This window comes from Antechinus flavipes, chromosome 2 (genome assembly GCF_016432865.1).
Source record: "Antechinus flavipes isolate AdamAnt ecotype Samford, QLD, Australia chromosome 2, AdamAnt_v2, whole genome shotgun sequence".
NCBI lineage: Eukaryota > Metazoa > Chordata > Mammalia > Dasyuromorphia > Dasyuridae > Antechinus > Antechinus flavipes.
Window position 1 is genome coordinate 165,385,661 of NC_067399.1, and position 23,183 is coordinate 165,408,843.

A 23,183-nucleotide genomic window follows, 5' to 3' on the forward strand; every position below is an offset into this window, starting at 1 on the left:
TAAAACACTTGTTCCCTAGGAAAAAGTCATGAAGTTTTTAACAACTGAGAGTGGGCTAATGGTCCAATGTACGAAGATTGTCATTTTACAAGCCACAATTATGGTAAGGCTCCAGTTTTCTCTGCTCCTCTCCCTGACAAAAGGAAGTAGCATGCAACACTATTTAAAAGAAAGTCACTGTAAAAAAGTCTGTATTTTTATAGTGAATTAGAATATACTTGCTTCTACACACACACACACGCACACAAATTGGTTTCAGCCTTCCCACAGAAATGATAGAGAGAGGCAGGTATAAGACATGACAAAGTCAGAAGCAGCAATCTTTTTCCATCAACTTTGACGTTAATATAAATGAACATATTTGAAGATACCTCAAGAGATGGTTTCTGGCTGATAATACCATATTACCCAAATCATGATCAAACTGAAAACAGAAAGCATGTGAAAGTGGACAGTTACCAAATGTAATCAGCCTTGTGTTTTTCAGCAAAGATTGTAATAATTTTATTTGTAAGCACTTTATTTACTGTTTCTTGCTTCAAAATGTAATTAGGGTAGATGTGAAAGAGAACAATTTTTGATGAGAAAAAAATTAGTTTTATTAACACTGAATATTTATTGTGATCAAAAGCTATTTCTTCCCATGTGACATAAGAGTATTTATTTTTCCTAAATCTCCAAATGATACTGTTGCTGAACCTCTCTGAGCAGGTCTGGCCTAAAAACAAAGCAAAGAAAATAGTTAGTAAAGCACTTAGGGTAAGAGCACACATTGTCCTAGCACTTTAGTTTATAAAATACTTTGTAACTTCACAAAAGGGGGAGGCCAATAATAATCATTACCATATGAAGAAACTAAGGCATAATAAAAAGTTGTAAGTGCTGTGGCCAAGGTCATCCAACTAATAAATATCAAAGTCTGGAATGGAAGTCCTTTCTAAATTTGGTACTCTTGTTTCTACCACTGTACCAGGCAACACAAAACTAAGCCTAATTTAATTCTTCATTGCTTTCCTGAGCAAGACCCATTCCGCTTTAAAAAAAAAAAAAAAAAAAAAAAAAAAAAAAAAAAAAAAGAGAGAGAGAGAGAGAGACAAGATGAACAAAAATTAATACTACCTGTGAATCATGATATTTCCATCCTATCATGTAATAAATCTGAAAAGTTGCAGGTACTGAGCCATCCTCATTTCCATACATTTCTAAAAAGAAAAAAAATTCTTGAAATACAAAAAGGGGGTAGGGGGATAATTCAATAAAATATTATTTCTTGCAGTAAAAGACATATTAAAAGATAGTACCAAGAAATTCCTAGGGTTCTTCTTATGTAAAAACATTTAATGGCTGACACAGTGTTGGAGTTATGGAATAAAGTAGTTGTATTTGGGGATATAAAAATGAACTGCCAACTATTTGTTCCATGAAGGTCAATGAGAAAGAGGTCAAGGGATCTAGAAATATTGTGAAGATAAAGGAACACTGAGTGTGTCCCTTTGAAGTCAAAGGGAATCTACATTAGTCAGATGGCAAAGAGCTCCCTTGGTGAAAAACAAAAATATATAAAGCATTAAACTTTTCTCTTACCTTGATATATTGCTGCAGCTGCTAACATTGTTTCCCTATGAAGCAAAGGTTTTCTATTCCAAGAACAATTACTTTCTCCCATACCTAGAAAAAAATATACAATAGGCTTTAGAGAATACAATAAATATCTTAAGGCCCTGAATTTCATAATTTTATCTTTTAATAATTTTACTATTGTTTCAATATGTAGATGGATTGGTTGTGGGTTTGTTTTGTTTTGTTTTGGGATGGTGGTGGGGTTTAAGATTCAGAAGCAAAAATACCTGAAGTCTCTCTTCCTCTTTCTAAGCCAAGCAATAAAAGTCAAATTTCAGAAGCCAAACTTCACAAGCCTATTTCCTTTGTATTAAGTTGTCTAATTTAAGTCAGCCATACAAGGTTTCTCCAAATGGAAAATACTTTCTTTTCCAAGTGCTTCTGGGTCTTATTGCTATTATTAGCCACTTTGAAAGGGGAATATTAAAATTACCACAATATAATTTTTACTTTATATATCTCTGCTTTATTTAACCTATCCTGCTAGGTGGTGAGAATATAAAGGGAAAAATAAAACAGTCCCTGTCCTCATAGAGTTTATAGGCTACTAGAGAAATACAAAGCACATACTACCCAAGTAAAAATGGCTGAAGCCTTGTCTTGAAAGACTTCCGAAATTTTAAGTGGTGGAGGGGAAAAGGAAGGGAGGGGTACAAGGGGGATTCTTTATGCAGGCACAAGCAGGCTAGTTTCCTTGGAGTAAAGCACATGTAACAAAGCAGAGGAGTAAGTAGAAGCAGAGGGTAACTAAGAGGATGGTAGGGTCACCCACAACAAGACCTCTGTGTTTTGGTTAGGGGGCACCGAGACTGCCTAAAGGACTTTGATGAGGGGAAGTCCAGGGTGTGAAACAGAACTGAAGCTCAGAAGAGAAGAGACCTGGATAATGTAGATAAGGAACTCCAATCCAGAGGACTTAATTGTACCTCTGGGAATGGATATTCACTTAGGTAGCTGGGACAGACTCTGAATGATGACAAGAGTCTGATGAATGGTCAGATAGCTAAATGATCTTTCCTTGTCGTGGTAGGTCTTGAGATGTCAGAAAAAAAAAAAACCATCATGTCCCTCCTGACCCTTAATACAAGTCTTTTTTTTTTCTGGAAAAAACATTTTCAGTTACTCTAATTGTTCTTCACTACACTTTCCTATATTCTAATTGTTATCTTTTGCTTTTATATTTCCTCACTCCTTACCCTACCCTTCCCCAAGAACCACATCTTGAAATAAAGAATAAAAAAGGAAAATGAAAAAAGAAACTTTAGCAAAATTAATTTTATTTATTTAAATACAATGTATATTTAGTATTCTACATCCATAATCTGCATAAACCCATGAAAAATAAGACAGTAGTATCCTTTCCCATGTTAATAATAATGATAGCTAACATTTTTTATAAAGGATTTTAAAGTCTGCAAAGCACTTTGGATACATTATCTCATTTGATCCTCATAAATGACCTTATATGAGAAGCAAAAAGTATTATCTCTATTTTACCAATGAGAAAACTGGAATTTAGAGATTTTAAAATGTCTTACCCATGGTCATAAAAGTATTAAGTATGAAAGGCTACATATAAATGTAGCCCTCTCCTGACCCCCTATGCCTTCCTTAACATAGCTTAAAATCATATTACTGCAATATTCTGGCTTCTGTATCCCAGTGCTGTCTCATTGTCCCCATATGTTTTTCCATTCAAACTGCTGTCTAGCTATACCTCTTCCTTGCCTTGCATCTTTTATTTACTTGCACTGGTGAAGTTTTTTTTTTTTTTTTTAATCTCATAAATCAATGAATATAGAATATCATTAGTTTTTATCTGCATTAAGTTTTTATTCAACTTTGTTGATTTATTTATTTGTTTGTGCTGAGGCAATTTGCTGAGGCCCAGGGTCACACAGCTAGCATGTTTTAAGTGTCTGAGACCAGATTTGAACTCGGGTCCTCCTGACTTCAGGACTGGTGCTTTATCCACTGTGCCACCTAGCTGTCCCAGAACCCAATCTTTTAGACCCCAGAGCTAGAACAGTCTACAGAGGTAATCTTATCTAACTCCTCCACTTTATAGAAAAGGAAATTAAATCCCAAGAGGGGCTCAGTACTTGTCCAAGGTCACACAGGCATTAAGTGGCAAAGCCAAAATTCAAACCCCAGATCCCATGACTCGAAATCCAAGGCTTTATCCACGTACCACCCTACTTTCCCTTTTTAGCTTTTTGAATCCTTAGTCTTTTTAGATTTTGACATTTTTATGCCTTTGATACATAGCTCTTTCAGCTTCATATCCCCTATACATTTGACATACACTTACATGCAACTCACTGAAATGAATTTTTAAACAGCAAGGTTCCAAAGACATTCTATTAAAAAAAAAAAAAAAGCCACACCCTAAAGTTGACTATTAACTAACATCATCTAGCTCCTCTTTTACCATCTGGTCCACAAGAATAGTGCTACAGAGACCATTCATAGAGCACAAAGTTCAGGTCTGTGTGGGTGCTAAGGGTTCTGCTTCTGGCCATAAGATGACCAAATTCTGGGAAGACTTGACATTCTGATAATATAACAAGTCTGGAACAACTCCATGGGAGCAACTTTAAGCTCGGCTTCTTTTCTCTTGGTAGCACCATTTAACTTTTGGGATTCCCAGTAAGGGAGTCTCCCCTTCATCCTAGGATCATAGCAAGTCCAAGCAGGTGGCAGCTAATGCACAAGCTTATATGTGGGCCCTAGGCCACCTTTTCTCTTTTTCTGATCTTATGTGAATAAGCATCTATCCCAATATGATTATGTCAGAGTTTGGAGGCAACCTCATCAATTTAAGCATATGGCAGAGAAGGAATGCTTAGCAATTTCTTGAAAAGGATTTGATATGAGGATTAGATTAGTCTGTATATTTACTAGCAGGACCACTCTAGGAGTTATTTGAACAACACAAAGCTAGAATGAAATACAAAATGCCTAATCAAAAATCCTATAAATGGCTCTATGTTCTATTAAGTTTTAAGCATAAGCCTCTCAGTAGGTTGTAATAGTTAGAAATTTGACAGAGATCGAGCACGTGATTGATTTCATTAGTATAGGGAACGCCTAGTGAGGAAATTCCTTCTAGTAATGTAGTGTGGAATATTTTCTACTTCTATTTTAAAGGTCTAGAATCCTGAAAAGTATCAAGTTTAGGGACACACAGAGGTGTCAAAAGTGGAATGTAGGTTTTCTTGGCTCAATATCCACAAAGTCACATCAGCTTCCAGTTATTAGTTACTAAATCCTATTCTGAGTTTTGTTTTTGTCACTGTATCTAAAATTCTTCTGGGGCACAAGAAATGAATCTATATCAGACTACATGCCTAAGGTACAAAACAGAGCACAGGCAACAGAACTACTTTCTGATTGTGGTGACCTTGCAATGGTGCCTCAAGGTTAGGAGGATGTGACAGACTTTGTCAAATGCTAAAATCTAGTTAAAGAATTTCACTAGTCTTAATACCCTGTCAAATCTGGCAAAACCTGTTCTTGATAAAGCTATACTGAGCTCCTTGTTATCAAAACTTCTTTTCAAAGATGTTCACTAATCGACCTTTTAAAACATTCCATTATTTGGTTAGGAGTAAAAGTCAAACTCAATTGTTTATGGTGCACAGATTTTGTTCTTTTTTCTTTTAAAGTCGAGATATATTTGTCCTTTTCCACTTTTGTTGCACCTTTTTTGCTCCCCATGGAAAAATCACTCACAAAGATTCAGCAATCTTTCAATATCTATTTCTTCCAGCTCTTTCTATATCTTAGGTCTTCGGGCCTCGTAACTAATAAACAATAGTGAAGAACTCTTTTATCACTTATTTATTTTTATCTAGGATTTCTAAGTCCCTATTAGCCATTTTATATTTTTTTCCAGTTCAAAATTCATTCCCCTCAGCAAAGAAAACAAAAATAAGCAATAATTAAAAAGCTCTGACCTCTCATTTATCTTTATTCTAACCACTATGATCAGCAGTTCCTATCCTTTTCTTAATGCTCATTTTCTCAAAATAGTCAAAATAAAAAACCATTTTGTCAACTTGGGAATTCCTTTATTTTGAGTTTTATCTTTCCTAACGTTATTCTTGTAGGTTCATGTCATACTTTCATCGCATCCATTTCTCATTATCTTCGCTTACAGATACTTCTGTACTTCCTTTTTGAAATTATGTCAGATGATGAGTTTCCTGTTCATCTACATTGATCTCTTTAAATTCTCTCTTTTCTTCCTTATTATAATCATTTTTCTTTACATTTGCAGAATTCCATTTTTGAGAGAATATGCTTTATGGGATGATTTATGATCTGTAAAATTTTAGTCCGTGAAATCCCACTAATTCCTTTTGCGGAACACCTGAAATCTGCTTTCCCTCAAACCAGGATGCATGCAAAACTATTGTAAATTCTAAAATGAATTCCCTCACAAACTTTCCAACATTTCTAATTCAACAATCAATTTCTTCTCATGGGATAGAATTAGCTCTGCTATACTTTCTATAATGTTTCAGTGGCTTTATCATATACCATCAGGTTAGCTACCAACACAAAGTCTTGTTTCTCTTTTTAACCAGAAAAGCTTCTTGTTAGTTCTTCTTCCCCTCCAACTGCTTATTATTTTTTTTAAAAAGATAGAATTCAGAGTCCTCAGCAGCTGAAATAGTGGTAATTCAAAGATAATTACAATTACACTAACCAGCAGAGCAACTATCACAAATTAACAATGTATTTACTAATAAAAAATCAAATCTACTTTATTAAAAAAAATATATATATAACTCCCCCACCAAAAAAAAAAAAAAAACTACTTCCAAGTCCTCTATAGGAATACCCTTATTTTCAAAATAGGTATGCATTCACAATGTATTCTGTTCTCATTAATATTTGATTATTACAGATAAAAAATTATCCATATTTAAATTTTTTTCCCTAGTGACAATATTTTTTGTTTGATTTTCCAATATAGCAAACAAACATTAGATATGAGCAAACTCAATTTTTTGCAAAGACAAATGTTTTTCAATTAATTAAATCCAAATTTTAAAAAATTCATTAAGTTCATAGATAATTAGATTTCTTATATGCTCATAATCTATTAAGAGCTAAGAGGGATCTTTAAAACCTTTTAGTTCAAATTTGTATTTTAATATAAATGAGTTATTATGTACAGGGCCATTCAACATTCAGCAGTGTTGAAAACAGCTTAATGAGGGAAGCACAGTGATGTTTGACTTATCCTGTATTTTGTGATGAAAAGAAAATACAGCCATCAGGTGAATATTTAAGACTTTCACAGTTCTTTTAAGGTAAGTTCAACAACATGTAAGAAAAGCATTTCTTCATTTACCGATGGTTTCACATGAACAATACTTAGATGTATTGCTTAGAACATAAATGAACTTACCTTAAAACCACTGTGAAAGCCTCCAAATTCTCACTTATTCATCAGCTGATGAGTACTCGTTTTGTAAAAATTAGCCTGGACTTTTTCTGTGAAATAATAATGGCAGTTCACATAGGGCACATCAAAATTACTATGGGAAAAACAATGCAAAAAGTTTCTAACACCAATCTGAAGATTTAGATAAAAATATATGTCCATTATTTTGTTTAAGATCAATAGCCTAGTTGATCTTGAATCCCTGATACTCCTAGGAATAATATGAAATCTCAAAAGTTTATGATTTCACTGGTTTGAATTAGTTTTTGAAAACAGAGCATAACCTGTCTACTATAACTTGATTATCTAAGTATTAAAGAGTTTCTTTAGGCTTTCATAGATGTTAAGAGCTTTCCCATGCTGATAAATGTCATAGATGGGATCAGAATCTAAGTTTCTAAATGGAAGAGAATAGAATGAAGTATTTTGTCCATTACACCAAGATGAATTTTATAAGGTACTACATTAAGTAAGGTCATAAGGCACTATACAATACTGAATAAAAATGCTAAAGCCATATCAAATGAAAGCAAATGGTAAGAAAAAGACAGTCCAACAAACACAATCCCTTCAAATAAGACAGTATATTCAAGTTAAGTCACAGTGAAATCTCTTGGGAAATTTTTAAGTATTATGCCAAGGTTCTAATCCATTTGCTTCATTAAGGAAGTAGGGATTAGGTGATCATAGGGGTAGATAGGAGACACAGATATTGTCTTTTAAGAACATTTACAGTTTTTACTATCTTAAACTGTGCTACAAATTACCAACTGAAGAATGACAGTATCACAGTATTTAGTACTGGAAGGTACTTTGGAGATCATCTAAACCAACACTTTCAAATTGATACCTAGAAAGGGGAAGTGACTTACTTGTTCTGGGACAGAGGTCTGTAAAAAGCACCAAATTCAAATCCAATTGTTCTGACTTCAAAACTTTTTTGCACTACACCCTGATAGAAGGGTGACTGCTACCTCTCAAGTCACAGAGTACAAAAGAGTCATAATATGCGCTGGGGATATAAAAACAAAGGAAACAATTCCTACTCAGGAGTTTACATTTTAATGGGGAACTGATGGATGGCAATTAAGAGTGTGTATTAATAAAAATCTGCCTACATGCCAACTTGTGCACGTGTCTCACACTTCAGATTTTTAAAAAAACTTTTTGAAAACTAAAAACGCTTGTCTCTAAGCACCAATATTTTCCTGAGTTTAGAAACAAAGTTTTACATTCAGAAAAAATACACCTAATGAATGCAATAAATATTTTATTACAAAGGGAGAAATGTAAGAGGCAGTAAAAGTAGAATATTAAAAAAAGTTCAAGGGGCAGTTAAGTGGTACAGTAGAGCACCAGCCCTAAAGTCAGGAGGACCTGGGTTCAAATCCATCCTTAGACACATAATACTTCCTAACTATGTGATCCTGGACAAGTCACTTAATCCCAATTGCCTCAGGAAAAAAAAAGTTCAAAAGCTGGAGTCAACTTCCCATCTGGGGAGGACGTAGGGGATGGGAGAAAAAATTGGAACACAAGGTTTTGTAAGGGCTAATGTTGAAGAACTGTCCATGCATATGTTTTGAAAAACATTTTATTTAATTAATTAAATTTAATTAAAAAAAAAGAAAGAAAAGCTGGAGTCAGAAGATCAATGCTTTAACTCTCATCTTTACCCACTTTGGTGCAGTGAGATCTCAAAGAAGTTAAGTCACTTCTCAGTGTCAATTTCAACTATATATAGCAATAATACCTATTCTTCCTACCCCAATGAGTGTGATAAGATTCAAATGAGATAATCTATTTTAAAGTGCTTTGAAAATTTGTGCTAAATAAATCTATGGTATTTTTATTAATCCTAAAATTCTTATAATTTCCCAGGTTCCAAACTAGTGGTCTGCTGGTTAATAAAAAACTTGACATATAAAAAATTGCATATCAAAATCACAAGTTCATTTCAACAAACATTTATAAAGTGCTATTGTGACAGAATAAAAGTGCAAGAAAGATAATGAGGGACATGAAGACAGTGAAATGGTCCCTGTCCCTTGAAAGCAATTATAACAACAATAATTAATAACACAATTATTGGAAGTAGGAGATCTAACAATACACAGATAATATATGCAAAATACTATAGCAATTTCTAGCTAGAGAGATTAATTTCTTTTTTAAAAATAAAAGCTATCATTTGTTATTTCTGAAAGGCTAAGTAAAAATAACAAGGATTCTAATGCTAGTTCAATTATCATGAAACAAAACAGAACAAAACAAAGATTACAAAAATGTCCCTTACCTTGTAAATCTTCCATCACCTCAAACATTCCTGGGAAATTGACTTGAATTTCATCAGTATCCTATTTTTTAAAAAGGAAAAAAAAATCATATTGAACTTTAAAATAATTTTATTAACTTTAGAAGGAAATGAGAGATCATCTTATAAGATCTCCTACTTGCAGAAAATCCCTCTATGTTAGTGGTAGGTGATCAATGAACCTTCACTAAAATATTTCAATAAACAGGAAACATACTTTTTAAAAGAAGCCTATTGCATTTGTCAATAGCTATTATATTTATCAATAGATATATGTTAAATAGCTTTTCCTTCCTTAAGACTTCCTTATACAGGAGCCAAAATCTCTTTATTATTTCTATCCCCTGATCCTAGTTAAGTTCTCTTAAGTTTGAGCTGAGCTACCACTTCCTATAGGAATATTTTCTGATACTCTAGTTCTTAGTGCTCTCTTCTTTCTGAAATTATCTTGCATGTCCCTACTTATTTACATATAGTCTTCCCTCCTCTCTAAGAAGCTATTTTCTGGGGAGTTTTCGTCTTTATACATTTATGGTATAACAAACAATAGTTAATTACAAAGTGCTTTTTGAAGTGAATTACTGAGTTTCATATCCACAATTTCTTCTATTGCATCAAAAACTGATAACAGTTTCTAGACTTATCACCAATCTTGATTGACAAATGGAAGTGTATCCAGAGGAGGGAAATCAGTTGCCAATAATTATTGGCATTATTATACTTTTCACACCAGTCTGTCTACTCATAAAACAATCATCCTACTTCAGGTTTTTATCATCTTTCCTCTGGACTACTATAGGAACTTTTGTCTTCCTCTATACAGTCTTCTTTCCAATTCATTCTTCATGGAGCTGTAAATGAATATTCCTAAAGCAGAGCTTTGTCATATCATTGCTCAAAAATCTTCAGTAATTTCCTGATTTATCTTTAGAATTAGAGAAAAACATCTATATCTAACATTTAAAACACTTTGCAAATTGGTTCTAGGATATTTTCTGAGTTTCAGTATATTTTATATAACCCCACTTCATTCACTCTACTCCAGCAAAATTAGTCAATTTTCTGTTTTATATTCATATTACTGCATCTTCTGCCTAGGTGTTTTTGCCTAGAAAGTCCCATTAAGCCAAGAATCTTTCCTTCTTCACCTCCATTTTTTAAAAACTCCAGTTCAAGCTCAAGCTTCAAGACTCAGCCCAAGTACTACATTAAGAAAGCTTTCCTGATCTCTGTTTTTCCATTTTCCTCTAAAAGAAAAAATTCAAAAAAACAAAACATCCTGTCCCCACATAAGTAAGCTCCCTGAAGACAAAGTTCATTTTTTGTATCTCCAGTGCCTAGCACACTGTACAAACTTATTAACTAAGGATCAATGTCCCTGTCCAATTGTTATGCCTGAGAGAGTATGTTAATTTTAATACTAATCATTGGCTAAGAGATGAGGAGCAGATAACTTATCATATATTCCTGGTGTGGAATCATTGAAAATAATCAGAAAGGAAGGAGAAAAAGGAAGAAAGGAAGGGAAAGAAATGAAGGGAAAAAAGAGAGGGGAATAGAAGTAAAGAGGAAGAGATCAGGGAAAGAGAAAACTTTGGGATTAACTATATTAAGTTTAGAGATCAAGCAGTAAATAAAAATTCACTAGTTGGGAATCTCTGATTCTTAAATGAATCAACTATTGTACTGAATTATAATAGTGAGCTTTTTTCTCTCGTGGATTAAAAGAATACATGTAGCAAATAGTCCCAAACTTAGAGTGGCATTTTAGTTAAAATTTATTCTGTCTCTTAGTATAGCCTTCTAAACAGGAGTACTCGCTTCAATTCTTTCCTTTCCATCCTTTATGTCAGAAACTGACTTTTGGAAATATTAAGCAGTTATATATGCAAAGCACATATATTATTCTATATAATGAATATGAAGATTATTACAATATAAAACTGAATAATAATACTTAGGGTTTTGATCTGGGCCTCTCTTTTTTCTCCCTCTATATTATTTCACTTGAACTAATCAGCTTTTCAGATTAAATTATCAACTTTATGCTGAAGATTCCCAACTATCTTTCAGACATCTCAAACTGGCTGAGCAGTACACATTTTAAATTCAACATGTCTAAAACCAAATTTATTATCTACCCTTCTAAAACCTTCCCCACTTATCTTTCTGATTATTATAAAAGGCAATACTATCCTCCTAGACCATCAGGTTCAAAAGCTGTCACCTCCAATTTCTCAGTATTTCCATCAGTTCTCTTCTCCCCATGGCCAATATTTCATCAAAATCAAGAAAAATTTTTAAAATTATTTCTGAGCTGCACAATTGACAAAGGACTTGATTTTCTTAATAGTTACCACAGTCAGTGTGTTAAAACCAGCTCTTCCCAGCAGATGGCCCAGATCATTGACAGCAGTGAAAGGAGAAATGTGTGGAGAAAATCCTCCTTCTCTTTCAAGTTCTGCTAATTGTAAAGAACATCGAAGCTCAAACAGTGTATCCCCTCCAAACATTGCGCCAATAAATACTCCATCTGGTTTTAAAACATAATGAATCTGTAAAACAAAAAAAATCTGTTCAGAATAAATACTAATCCCAAAGTTAATTCTACTTACATTACAGAATAAAGTAAATTTACTTATGCTTGCAATAATTTAATATCTCAAAATTATCTCATACATGTGAAGTCCTAGCAAATACATTAAATGATTTGATGTTCTATTTAATAACTTCTACATATTATAACTATTGCTGTGCAATCCATTCACTCAGCCATCATTTAGTCAGGAGTAAATATATAGTAGTTATACATTTAAACACTGCATAAATATAAAACTAGTTTTCTACCTATAAAACTACCAACTTACCACTCTAACAGATCTGTATCAGAAGTGAAGTGGATAGCTACATTCTTACTCAAAATTTTCAACCTCTGACACTTTAAACTGTATTCTAGAATTTGGCCATATATTTGGTATTACTTTGATCTTGGCAAGGAAGGGAGATCTTACTTTGAAACAGGGCTCATTAAATCAACTTACAAGTCACGATAAACATCTTCAATTTAACATTTTAAAATACAAAAAAGCAGTACTCAGAACTGCCTTTATAGCCACCTTTTCTGGCACTGGCTTCTTCTGACCATTAAATGAAATTATTCTCAGGGTTTGTTCTATTGTTTTTTTCTTGTACACCTCCTTAGATTCTTTAGCCACACTTAAAAGTGTAACTGTCATTTCACATTTTACAATGCTTTATAATAAAACAACGAACTTTCCACAAAATCCTGTGAGGTTAAGTAGTAGAAGTAAGTCACCTGGTCCACAGTCAGAGAGTTAATAAGAGACAAAGCTAAAACAGGAAGCTACAGTGCCTTACTCCAAATCCAATGATTTCCTACTACATAATATTGCACCTGGCTCCCAAGTCTGTTTTATCAACCTATACCTTTCTCCCAAGCTCTAATTCCACAGCTTTAACAACATGTTAAGTGTTCCTATCAAGTATCTCCTTAAACATTGAACCAGGCAGTTCCAGCTAGGGAGATGGCTATGATCAAATAGGAGAATGACTCTAGAGGTTTTAGCATGTTCACCTCTAGAGTTCTGAGCAATATATTATCCCTGAAGCTCAGTCACGACTCCATTGAAGAGCACTTCATTAACACAATTATAATTTAAAAACAATGACCACATGCTGAAAAATGATCTAGAGCTACAAAATGGCATCTTCCTCAACACAGTGGGTTATATCAGCACTGATGTCTCTTATCACTCATCCATATTCAAGATGAAGCACCTGGCCCTCATCTTGCCTTGGTGTTCAACCCAGCTTCTCTCTACAACAGAGGTACTGGATTCAAATACATGGCTTTGAGAAATCTGATCATTCTTATCACCTTTGTTCCACTGGCTATTAAACTTGTCTAAGCCATCCAGATGGGATCCCTGGCCATTCTGTCACTAATCATCCATTTAGTTCTCAGCTCCAACGTCAATCTTCAACAAGACCAGGGAGGGAGATAGAAGTGGATAGAGGCTTGATCATAACCATTCTCAATAGTCCCACTTTCTTCTACATGTTCAACAATACCTAATTGTTACTATCCTACCTAATCTTTAGCATCCTGGTCACATGCTATATAAGATATTGCTGCCCTTCTTCACTATTCCTATGATCTTTGAGATACAGTTCAAGAGTGAGACATTCAACCAACTGCTGCAGAAGACTGCCAAATTTAAAACCCTATTGGGGGCTTTTCTACATCTCTGGCATCATCTTGGCATAAATAAGCATGCTATCCAAACTCTAAAAAAACAAGAGGTTCTGTTCCCCTGCTGCCCTCTCCAAACCCGAGTCCCCCTTTCATTAGAATAGCATCCCTTAATTCCACAATAAAACTAGAATATCTAAGAACATACTAGGATTTAAAGAGCTTTCATTTTTTTGAATAATAGATTCCTACTGTGATATCCATGTTATTCTATTATTTAAGAGTGATCTTGTTCAAATACTTGTTAAAAGGTGTTCTGGCTGTATAATTCTATATATAAAGTTTCTACTAGAGAGCAGCTGGTTTTGCATCCCTGTTCAATTATTTATTACCTATTCATTTGACACCAGGAAAAGTTCCTTACTCCTTCTTGACCCTTGGTATTTCACAACACTACTTTCTCTTGGTTCTCTCCCTGATGTGACCATTTCTTCTCAGTCTCCCACACATTTATCATTCATATTCTTTCCCCAAAGCACAGGTGGCTCTGTGCTGTCTCCTCTTGTCTTTATACTTACTTGATCTCCTCAGTTCTCACTGGCTCCTCAGTTCTCACTAGTTTAATTACCTATCACCTTTTGACAAATTTCTCCCAGATCAGCCTCTAGTCTCTCAATTTTGTCACCAACTGCCTAATGAATATTCTGAAAAAGAAAACCATAGGTAACTCTCAAACTGACTATGTCCAAAATAACTCACTTCATTCCTACTCCTCCTTTCCAAATGTCCTGGTTTCTGCTAAACGTCCCATTATTCTTGCAGTAATCCAGATTGACTCCTTACTCTCACTCATCCTATAAAAATCCAATCAGTTGCCAAGTCTCTCATATTCATCTATTCTGCTGGACTCTGTCACATTATTTCAGTTCTTTATCACTTATCACTTGAACTTGTATTAATCTCCAAATTCATTTAGAATAGGAAATGACTTTCCTACTCTAATTCAACCCTCTACACAGCTGCCAAAATGATTTTTCTGTGCTTTAAGTAGACGTCAGATCATGTCATTCTTCTACTTAAACTCCAATTGCTTCTTATTGCTCTTATCATCAAACATTTATAAGTGATATTAAAAGTCTTTCATAACTTGACTACAACCTCCTTTTGCAGCTTTATTACATATAATATCCTTAAACAAGCTACTCACCTTCTTGCAGTTCTTTTCCCATAATACTCTTATTCCCATCTTGACTCTGGGAACTTTCTATTCATTTCTACTATTTCATTTCATTCAAAGTTCAGTTTAAATGCCACCATTCTCTCAACTACTAATTCCATACATACAGTTAGCTCAACAAATATTCATTGATTTCAATTTTAAGTAATTTCAAATGTTTTATCTGTAAGCAAATTTCAAACTAAATTTTTAATTTCTTAAAACTTAGAATTCTGACTACAGTAAAGAAGACTGCAGTATATTTAATGATAGGCCTTTAACAATATTATTAAATTATAATAAATAGTTTTCTCACCTGTTTAAATGCTCTAGGAAGATCATTCACCCAATGCAAACTGAAACATAAAAATATGTTACAGTTTAATGCCAAAAAAAAAAAAAAAAAAAAGGCAATCTTGAAATATAATGCCTTAAAACAAGGTACTACAAGTTCACTAGAGGAGATCATACTTCTTTAAGGCCATAGGGACTTTCAAGTTTTCAATTACTCAAGTTCTACCCTAGTAATTTTCATTACTTTATTTGAAAGAAAACTTATTTTTCAGTTCCATCTCTGCTAGTGACTACCTATGGAACTCTTAGGGAAGCAATTTCAACTCTGTAGACTTCATTTCTTTATCTGTGAAATGAGAGTTGGATGAAATGATCCCTACAATCCTTTATGACTCTAAAATTCTATTCTTTACAGAAATCTGTTAGTAAGAAATCAGTCTAGTAGCTTTTCTTGAAATTTAAACATGTAAATGGGAAACAGTTTAGCACAAGGGAAAATAAATGATAGATTTGGAGTCAGAAGGTATCAATTTTCAAATAAGGAGAATTAGATTACACCATACCTAAAATCCCTTTCAGATTTAAATCTAAAATCATTGTTTTATACTTAAAAGGTCTATTCTATTCCAATGGCCTTAGATTATCTCGGTGAGAATTATGTCATTCTTATTAATAAATCACAAATGAGGTTTTTGAGGGGAAAGAAATAAACACATAGTATACTAAATTGCTAGAAATTTTTATAACCCTACTTTAGCAGGAAAGTATTAACATCTGCAATAGCCTGAGCTAAATGATATTATTATTTTTAATAACAATTTTCATTTTTTTTTGTGGTGTTTTTCCATTAATTTAGTCTACACATACTGTGTGACAATCACTGTTCTGGTCCATGGAGCTACAAAGACAAAAATAGAAGAATATTTGCCTTCAAGGAGCTTATATATAATGTATCCATAACAATAGGGCAACTAGGTGGCACAGTGGATAGTGTTGGGTCTGGATACAGGAAGACTCATTTTTTTGAGTTCAAATCTGTCCTCACTTTACTAGCTGGGTGATCCTGAGTAAATCACTTAATCCTGTTTGCCTCAAGTTCTTTATCTATAAAATCAGCTGGGGGAAAAAAAACAAGACTCCAATTTTTCTGCCAAAAAAAACCCAAATGAGGTCATAAAACGTCAGAGATGACTAAAAAACTACTCAACAAGTACTGCTGAATAAGAAAATCCATATCTATGTTACTTCACCCCTAAAAGATCTCAATGTTGGAACAGAAGGTTTTGCAAGGGTCAATGTTTAAAAAATTACCCATGCATGTTTTATAAATAAAAAAGCCATAATAAATAAATAATAAGAATTAAAAAAAAAAAAATCTCAACTGTTTTGGGGCAGGATGTCAAAAATACATCAACTAGACTATCTTGGGAGGTAGATTCTCACTCAGTCCTTCAGGCAGAGAGAAAGACCAGATGACTACTTATCAAGAATGTTGTAGTAGGAATTATTTTTTGCATCCAGGTCGGACTAAAAGGCCTCTTAAATCTAAGATTAAAGCTTCCATTTTAGTAAGCCAAACTTTGTTGTAACGAAAAATCACTAGATAGATAATATTTATCTTTGAGAGCCTGGATTTGTTATTTACCCATGTGACCCTATCCAAGCCCCTCAGCTTATACAAAAAGTTGCTTCTACCTCTAAATCCTACAAGACCCTGTAAATGAAATGACCTATTCCAGATCAATAGGAGTTTAATGACAGGAGGCTAGAATTTGTCTGCTTTCCTAAGAGTGGACTATTTCTATTAACCTAATATTTCCTGATTATTTTTGTTTAATAGGAGGGAATATACTGTAAACTTTTACGTTTTACAGGACAGGAATAGTGGGAAAAGATGCCCTGACAAGAATGAAAACAGATATATATGCTGATGCATATGCTGTGAACCACATTTGTGGGAAAAAAAATTTCATTTTTTAATGCATATTTTATGCATTTAATGCATAAAGAAATTGCAGTGATCAGCTGCTAAATTAAGAGAAACTGAGATTATAAGACACAATGTTCAAAATGAGAATCCCTTCAAGGCTAGAAGGGATATGTATAGTACACAGCACAAAGGAAGAAATGGTTCTGGGGGGGAATCTATAGACAAAAGAGGTAATTATGGAAAAGCAAGATTGTACTATTAATACAAAGTTGTACTAATAGATCTCTATTTTTTTTTAAACTATATTTTAACTAATTTCAAATTGTTTTGAGAATTAGGTCTGGCACTACCAGGCTCCTTCATTTCCATGTCTTTTATTATTTTCTTCAACTTTTTTTTTTTTCTACATGATTTTCCCCCCAATTCAAAGCAATCTTTTGGGAGTTTTTAATGCCATTTTTATTATACTGACTCATTTTAAACATTCCAATGAATACTTTTCTAATTATTTAGTTCTACTTCTATAAATTATGTTTTATAAGTGCATTTAAGTAATTCTTGTATTATCTTGGCAGATAGATTCCCAACTGTTTTACATATTCTGTAAATTTTAAGTGGAATTTTTCTTCTTAATTCTTTCTACTCCGTTTTAATGATACTATGAAGAAATGCTGCTATATGTAATTTATTTTATATTCCACAAATTTTCAAAGTTATTTTTTCAATGAACTGATACAGAGTGAACTATTTGTTCTTTTTTAAAAAATTAAATCTTTGTAGTAAGAATTATTGAGAATAAAAAAAAAAAAGTAAAAATGAAATGCCAACCTTAAACTGCTAACAACCAGATCAAATGTATTTTCTTTGAAGGGAAGAAATTCTTCATCAGCTAAAACACGGACAGTAGGTATTTCTGTTTCTACACTGTTTTTCTATAATTAAAAAAGATTGAGACTCATTTCACAAAATGCTAATTATTCATTCGATGATAATTATTACACTGATATCAATATAATTCTATGAACTACATACCAAAGCATTTTCTGCAATGTCTGCTTGGAAAATTTTTCCAACGACTTCCTGAAGAAAAATAATACAAATTTGGTTAAACTGACAAAAAATATTTTTGCCACTGAAATTGCAAAAGAGAACAAATTTTAAAATACTAATGATTTTTCAGCAATAAAAACCTTACCAAGTAAAATTTCTAAATAAAAGTAGTACAGGATAAGGTACTTTTAATTACTTGTATGAGATAAATTTTAAAATGTTTACAATTAATCTTCACTAACAAGATGGAGAATATTGTTCTAAATAATCAAAATCTATAAAAGAAACTTGTTCTCAGGTAAGCTGAACCAGGCATAGAGAGAAGGGAAAAGAGAAAGAAAAATATACATTTCCTTACTCCCATAATATAAGATCCACAAGGGTAGGAAATGTTTCATTTATTGTTTTTAACCCTAGCATCTTATAATCTGATGCCTTGTATACAAAAAGTGTTTAATAAACAAAAATAAACATTTTAAACTAAACTGAAGAATCTAGGTTGTCCAGCATAGTTACATAGTACACATATTCAGTAACTGTAGTTTGAATGATGACTCAAATTCAATTTATAATCCATGTCTATTCTGCAAAGTCTAACAAAAAAAAAAAAGAACAAATACAAAAAGTGAGTATCTGTAATCAATATCCTAAGTTATTCAGTTAGTTAAGCAATTTGCATTTATGCAAGCAACATTGCACCTACTCTAGTTTCAATTTGACTATTTGTGCTGGGAATCATTGATAAAGCTTAAAACTGATAAAAATGAAAGACAATTATGGATAAAACATTTTTTAAAAAATTACGTATAATGCAAACATTCATTGTTACATTTGCAATAATTCAAGAAAACTGGTTGGAGAAAACTTTTGTACTTCTGACAAGAAAAAAAGAAAATGAATAATGACTATTAGCTTTTGGAAAAAGAATAAAGAATTATAGATAAAAATGAAAGAAAAGGAAAAGGGAAAACAGATTTTGGCATTTTTATGTTACATATATTTTGACAAAAGTTTAAAGGTACTTTTAAAAATCATTTTATAAGGACAAAGATGATATTTTTTAACTTAAAAATGTCAACAACTTTATCATTTCTCAAAGAAAAATCATCTTATTTAAATATACCTTTATATACCTTATTTAAATGTTGTGCTATATAACCTCTTCCACAGCCAACATCCAAAGCAAGAGGAAAATCTCTAAAAAGAAAATAAGATTTCAATAATACCACAACACATGAAAATTTTCCAAGTTAACATTTTTGTTACCTTTTTGTAGCTAGACACCTCGATTTTTAAGATTAGCTGTGTTTGGGAAGCGCCAAAGGAAAATGGGGGAGAAGAGTTATTAAGCTGCCTATCAAAATGAAGGTCTACAGAGCTATTGTGCTGATCTAAATGTTGTGTACCTATAAAACCTGGACAGTCTATCAGCAAGTACCATGCTTCCACTTGAACTGTCTTAGGAAGAGTCTGGCAAAATAAGGTATAATGAGGTCCTTTCTCAAGTTAAACCACCAAACATTCAAACTCCAGTAAAGAGCAAAACTTTGTTTCAAGTTATTAGAAATGATTAAAGATGTCAAAAGCTAAAGAAAGATCAAATGAGGAAGACTCAGCAATTGTTCAAAGATAGTTCTACTGGAGTTCTCTGAAGTAACAAGCAGCAGGAGCAATCAGCTGACAAGAAGGTTTTAGCTAATTCAATTTCAACTGTTGCTCTTCATTCCCACATGTTCCTCTAAATCCCTTCTGCTCTTTGGGACCCCTCTGGTGTGAGGGAAAAGCAGAAATGGGAAAGTCAGTTTTTGCAAATGCTTTTCAGTATAGAAAAGATGATAAGATTTAATCGATTGAAGCACAATTCCGGTGAGTGAAGAGCTGCATTGGTTTGCTTGCTTCGGCCAAAAAGTCAATCTGTTTTCTTTTGCTTTGAGTTTTGAGGGTTGGTGAAATACACCTTACCCCCCAATACCACTCCAGACTTCCCTCCACCATCATTATTCATTATACAGATTTATCATCCACTTGAGATCCTGGTGGCCACTATCAGTCCTAATGACATCCTCCTTCCTTCTTCAATGAATTTAGAGAAAAGTTTACTACTTCTCTTTCTAGCCATCTCTTTACTCTTCCAGTGATTAAGTATGAGATAAAGTGTAGTCAGTACAAGAAAGTACAACCATAGGATAAGTAGCATCAGGAAGAGGCCGGGTATCAGTAAATGACAAAAAAACAAGAGGAGAGAGAAGAGTGTGAGATGAGAATAAAATTGTAAATTTACACAGAGATTTTCCAAAAAGAACAATGGAAGGGCTAAGCAGAAACAAAGTGGACACTGGGAGGTAGAGTTGAGACAGATGGGAATGAAGGAATAGAGCACTAAGGCTGAGGAAGGAAGTTTGTTCTTTAGCATCTGGGGATTTGATATCACTGGGATAAGAGAGTAAAAGGAGATGGAAAGAATTAATTGAGCAGAGACTATCACCATCCAAAGAACAAGAAAAAAAGACTATTTAAAAAAACCCAGTAACTATGAAATAAGTCTAAATACAATTATTCCTAGAATGAAGAGAAAAGAGAAATCCTTTTTTGGATTTCTGGTTTAGGAAATCCAAGGGTGCAAAGTTATTTTTCCAGCCCAGATCAGCATAAAAGGATAGACAGAGGTCTTGGGGAAGCAGGGATAAATAATCAGAAGACCAAGCAAAACCCTCTAGTAGAGGGATTATATAGGATACGTATCAGAGCAATGAGCTGTTTTAAGACTGGAGAGGGACAGGCATAATGTGTAGCTATTCAAGAAGTAGTTATTAACAGGAGTACACTAGAAGTTTATTCATTCTGACTGCTGATCTGAGTCCAAATCCCAGTGTGTACTGAAGAAGGAACTGTGTCTAGCTCTACCAGCACCCTACTGGACTTCCAACCAGGGGACTTGCACCAAGGGGTAGCAACGATCTACTGGAGTTCCAACCAAAATCAAGCCTAGCTGGTGTCAACCAGACCTGAACGCAGGTGAGGAGCAAGGAAAGCTCAGAAAAGAGAGCAGGTTTTATCCTGTATTAGACTTCATAGGAAACAAGGCAAGTCTGCTTGCAGGTATCCATCCAGAGCCACTTCTAATCACCTTCAAAATTTGGGGACCCAACCCACAAAGCAGCAGCTGGATCCCAAAGTATATAAAGTAAGACCAACTAAGACCCATGCATTCCCAGCAGACCTAACATAAAGCTCCAATTCAGGAAGTGAAGCTGGAAGAATGGGCAAACAGAAAAAAACCCCTATAATAAAATGCTATTATTGAATTCGTAGAATAAACATTCATTAAGTACCCGCTATGTGATAAGGAACCGCAAAGAAAACAAAGAAGTGGTCAGATAAAGTAGAAGGAAAACCAGAAAAGAACAGTGTCTCAAAAGCCTAGAGGGAAAAAGAGTATTAAGGAGAAAATGTTCAACAAGATCAAGACAGATTACACAGAACGAGAACTGAGAAAAGGCCACTGATTTTATCAACTAAGAATAATAACTGGAGAGCAGCTTCAGTGGAATAAGGTCAAAAATTATATTGTAAGAAGTTAAGAAGAGATCTAGAGGAGTAAAAGGGGGAGGGAGGAGAGACATTATTACAGGTGGCCTTTTTAAAGAATTTAGCTATAAAGGGCACATAAGATATGAGGATAGTTAGTGGGATCAACTGAGGGCTTTTTCAAGATGGTAGACACAGAGCATATGAGCCCTTATTTAGGCCAGAGAAGAGAAAACTCAGCAGAGAACATAAAAGCTATCCACAAGTATTTGAAGGGCTATAAAGTGAAAGAGATTAGATTTGTTTTTTCTGACCCCAGAGAGAAAACCTAGAAGCAATAGGAAGAACTGGCAAAGAGTTCAATCTAGGTTCGAAATAAGCTAATACTTGATAATTAGAACTATCAAAAAGTAGAGAGCTGCCTGTGGAGACTGTCGATTGCCCCACACTGAAGCACTTTCAAGTGAAAACCACATTAAACACTTATCACAACCTGGTTCAGGTGATAAACTGCACTAAAGATGTTCTAAAATCCCTTCCAACTTTAAAATTCTATGATTCTGTGTAATGCTTCAGGGCATAAATGATGTTTAAGACTCTCTACTTTTTATCTAAGCAACGTCAAAACATTGAAAGAAATAGCTCTAATACAGTGGGAGGAAATGTAGAAGGGCATTGACAAGTGTACATAAAATGAGAAGGTGTGAATAAGCTTTGGTCTGAAAGAGAAATCACAAGAGATTCTAGATCCATTAAAGTAAGATTCTAGTTCACAAATTGATACTTTGATAAGTTGACCATTACCTTACCTGGCGATATCATATACACGGTCAGCAACACGATTACCAACCTAAAAAAAAAAATAACAATTCCTAATAATTTTAATAAAATTTAATAAAATATCAGTCCAGCTCCCACAGAATTCGTACTGGGGTGTATGGGGTGTATGGGAGGGGCGGGGGTGGGGGAGAATAGTGCTTGTTTTTTTTTCTCCAACACCTGTCACTTAAACGTTTGTTGACTGACTGCTGAACTGACTAAATTCGCACGCCATCAGAGTCTCAGAACTCTAGCCAGTGCGCCATCCTGCCGCCCAAACTCCCGTCTCCGTGCCTTTGCTCAGGACAGTTCTCTGGCCCTGGCAGAAGAAGCCCTCACCTATGAATCGGATCCATTCGCAGCAGAGTGGCGGGCTGCGAACCGCGTTGGAGACACCCACCTCCTCCTTTAGGTACTCGTACTTCAGAGGCTCCGGCTGCTGGGCCGCCCAGTTCTTTTGCTTCCTCTTCAACACCCGATCGAATACATTCACTACGCCGGGGGCGGCGCCGCCAAACACGGAATGGTATGAAGAAGTCCCTCGAGTTCCGCTCTGCCGGCCACCGCCGCAGCCACAGCCCACCCCACGATGAGGAGCCGGCAGGACCAGGCGCCGCCACCACGGGAGCTGGACAGTCCTCAGCATGACCGCTAGCAGCCCTCAATCTACGCGTGACCCCTTCGTTGGCCACGCCAACGTGACAAGCCTCCGCTCTGCGCGTGCGCGTGCGCTGACGCAGT

General features: G+C 34.4%; 1 protein-coding gene across 5 annotated transcripts; it reads right to left on the bottom strand.

Annotated features, from left to right (window-relative positions):
* Positions 1–574: 574 nt before the first annotated feature.
* Positions 575–23,146, bottom strand: NDUFAF5 (NADH:ubiquinone oxidoreductase complex assembly factor 5). 5 transcript variants are annotated; one of them, XM_051975904.1, is made up of 11 exons: positions 22,843–23,138; positions 22,433–22,473; positions 19,229–19,292; positions 18,078–18,125; positions 17,874–17,977; positions 15,138–15,177; positions 11,750–11,947; positions 9,375–9,435; positions 1,585–1,668; positions 1,120–1,202; positions 575–718 (listed from the first exon to the last, which is right to left on the bottom strand). In XM_051975904.1, the coding sequence occupies exons 1-11, from the start codon at positions 23,086–23,088 to the stop codon at positions 632–634; spliced, it is 1,056 nt and encodes a 351-aa protein (XP_051831864.1). In that variant the 5' UTR covers positions 23,089–23,138; the 3' UTR covers positions 575–631. The 5 variants fall into 5 exon arrangements, 4 of the variants coding, with proteins under 4 accessions (XP_051831864.1, XP_051831867.1, XP_051831865.1 ...); XR_007950394.1 differs by lacking the exon at positions 575–718 and adding an exon at positions 7,043–7,128 and having other exon boundaries at positions 1,188–1,202; positions 22,843–23,146; XM_051975907.1 differs by lacking the exon at positions 17,874–17,977 and having other exon boundaries at positions 18,078–18,139; positions 19,223–19,292; positions 22,843–23,139.
* Between the last annotated feature and the right edge of the window lie 37 nt (positions 23,147–23,183).

Bases quoted from the DNA above. Each gene is read 5' to 3' on its own strand.
- NDUFAF5 (XM_051975904.1), bottom strand. From the start codon at position 23,088: ATGCTGAGGACTGTCCAGCTCCCGTGGTGGCGGCGCCTGGTCCTGCCG. The intron at 18,126-19,228 runs GTATATAAAGGT...ATTTTTCTTCAG, and splicing joins TAGCACAACATTTAAATAAG to GAAGTCGTTGGAAAAATTTT. The intron at 15,178-17,873 runs GTTGGCATTTCA...TTTATGTTTCAG, and splicing joins CTGGTTGTTAGCAGTTTAAG to TTTGCATTGGGTGAATGATC.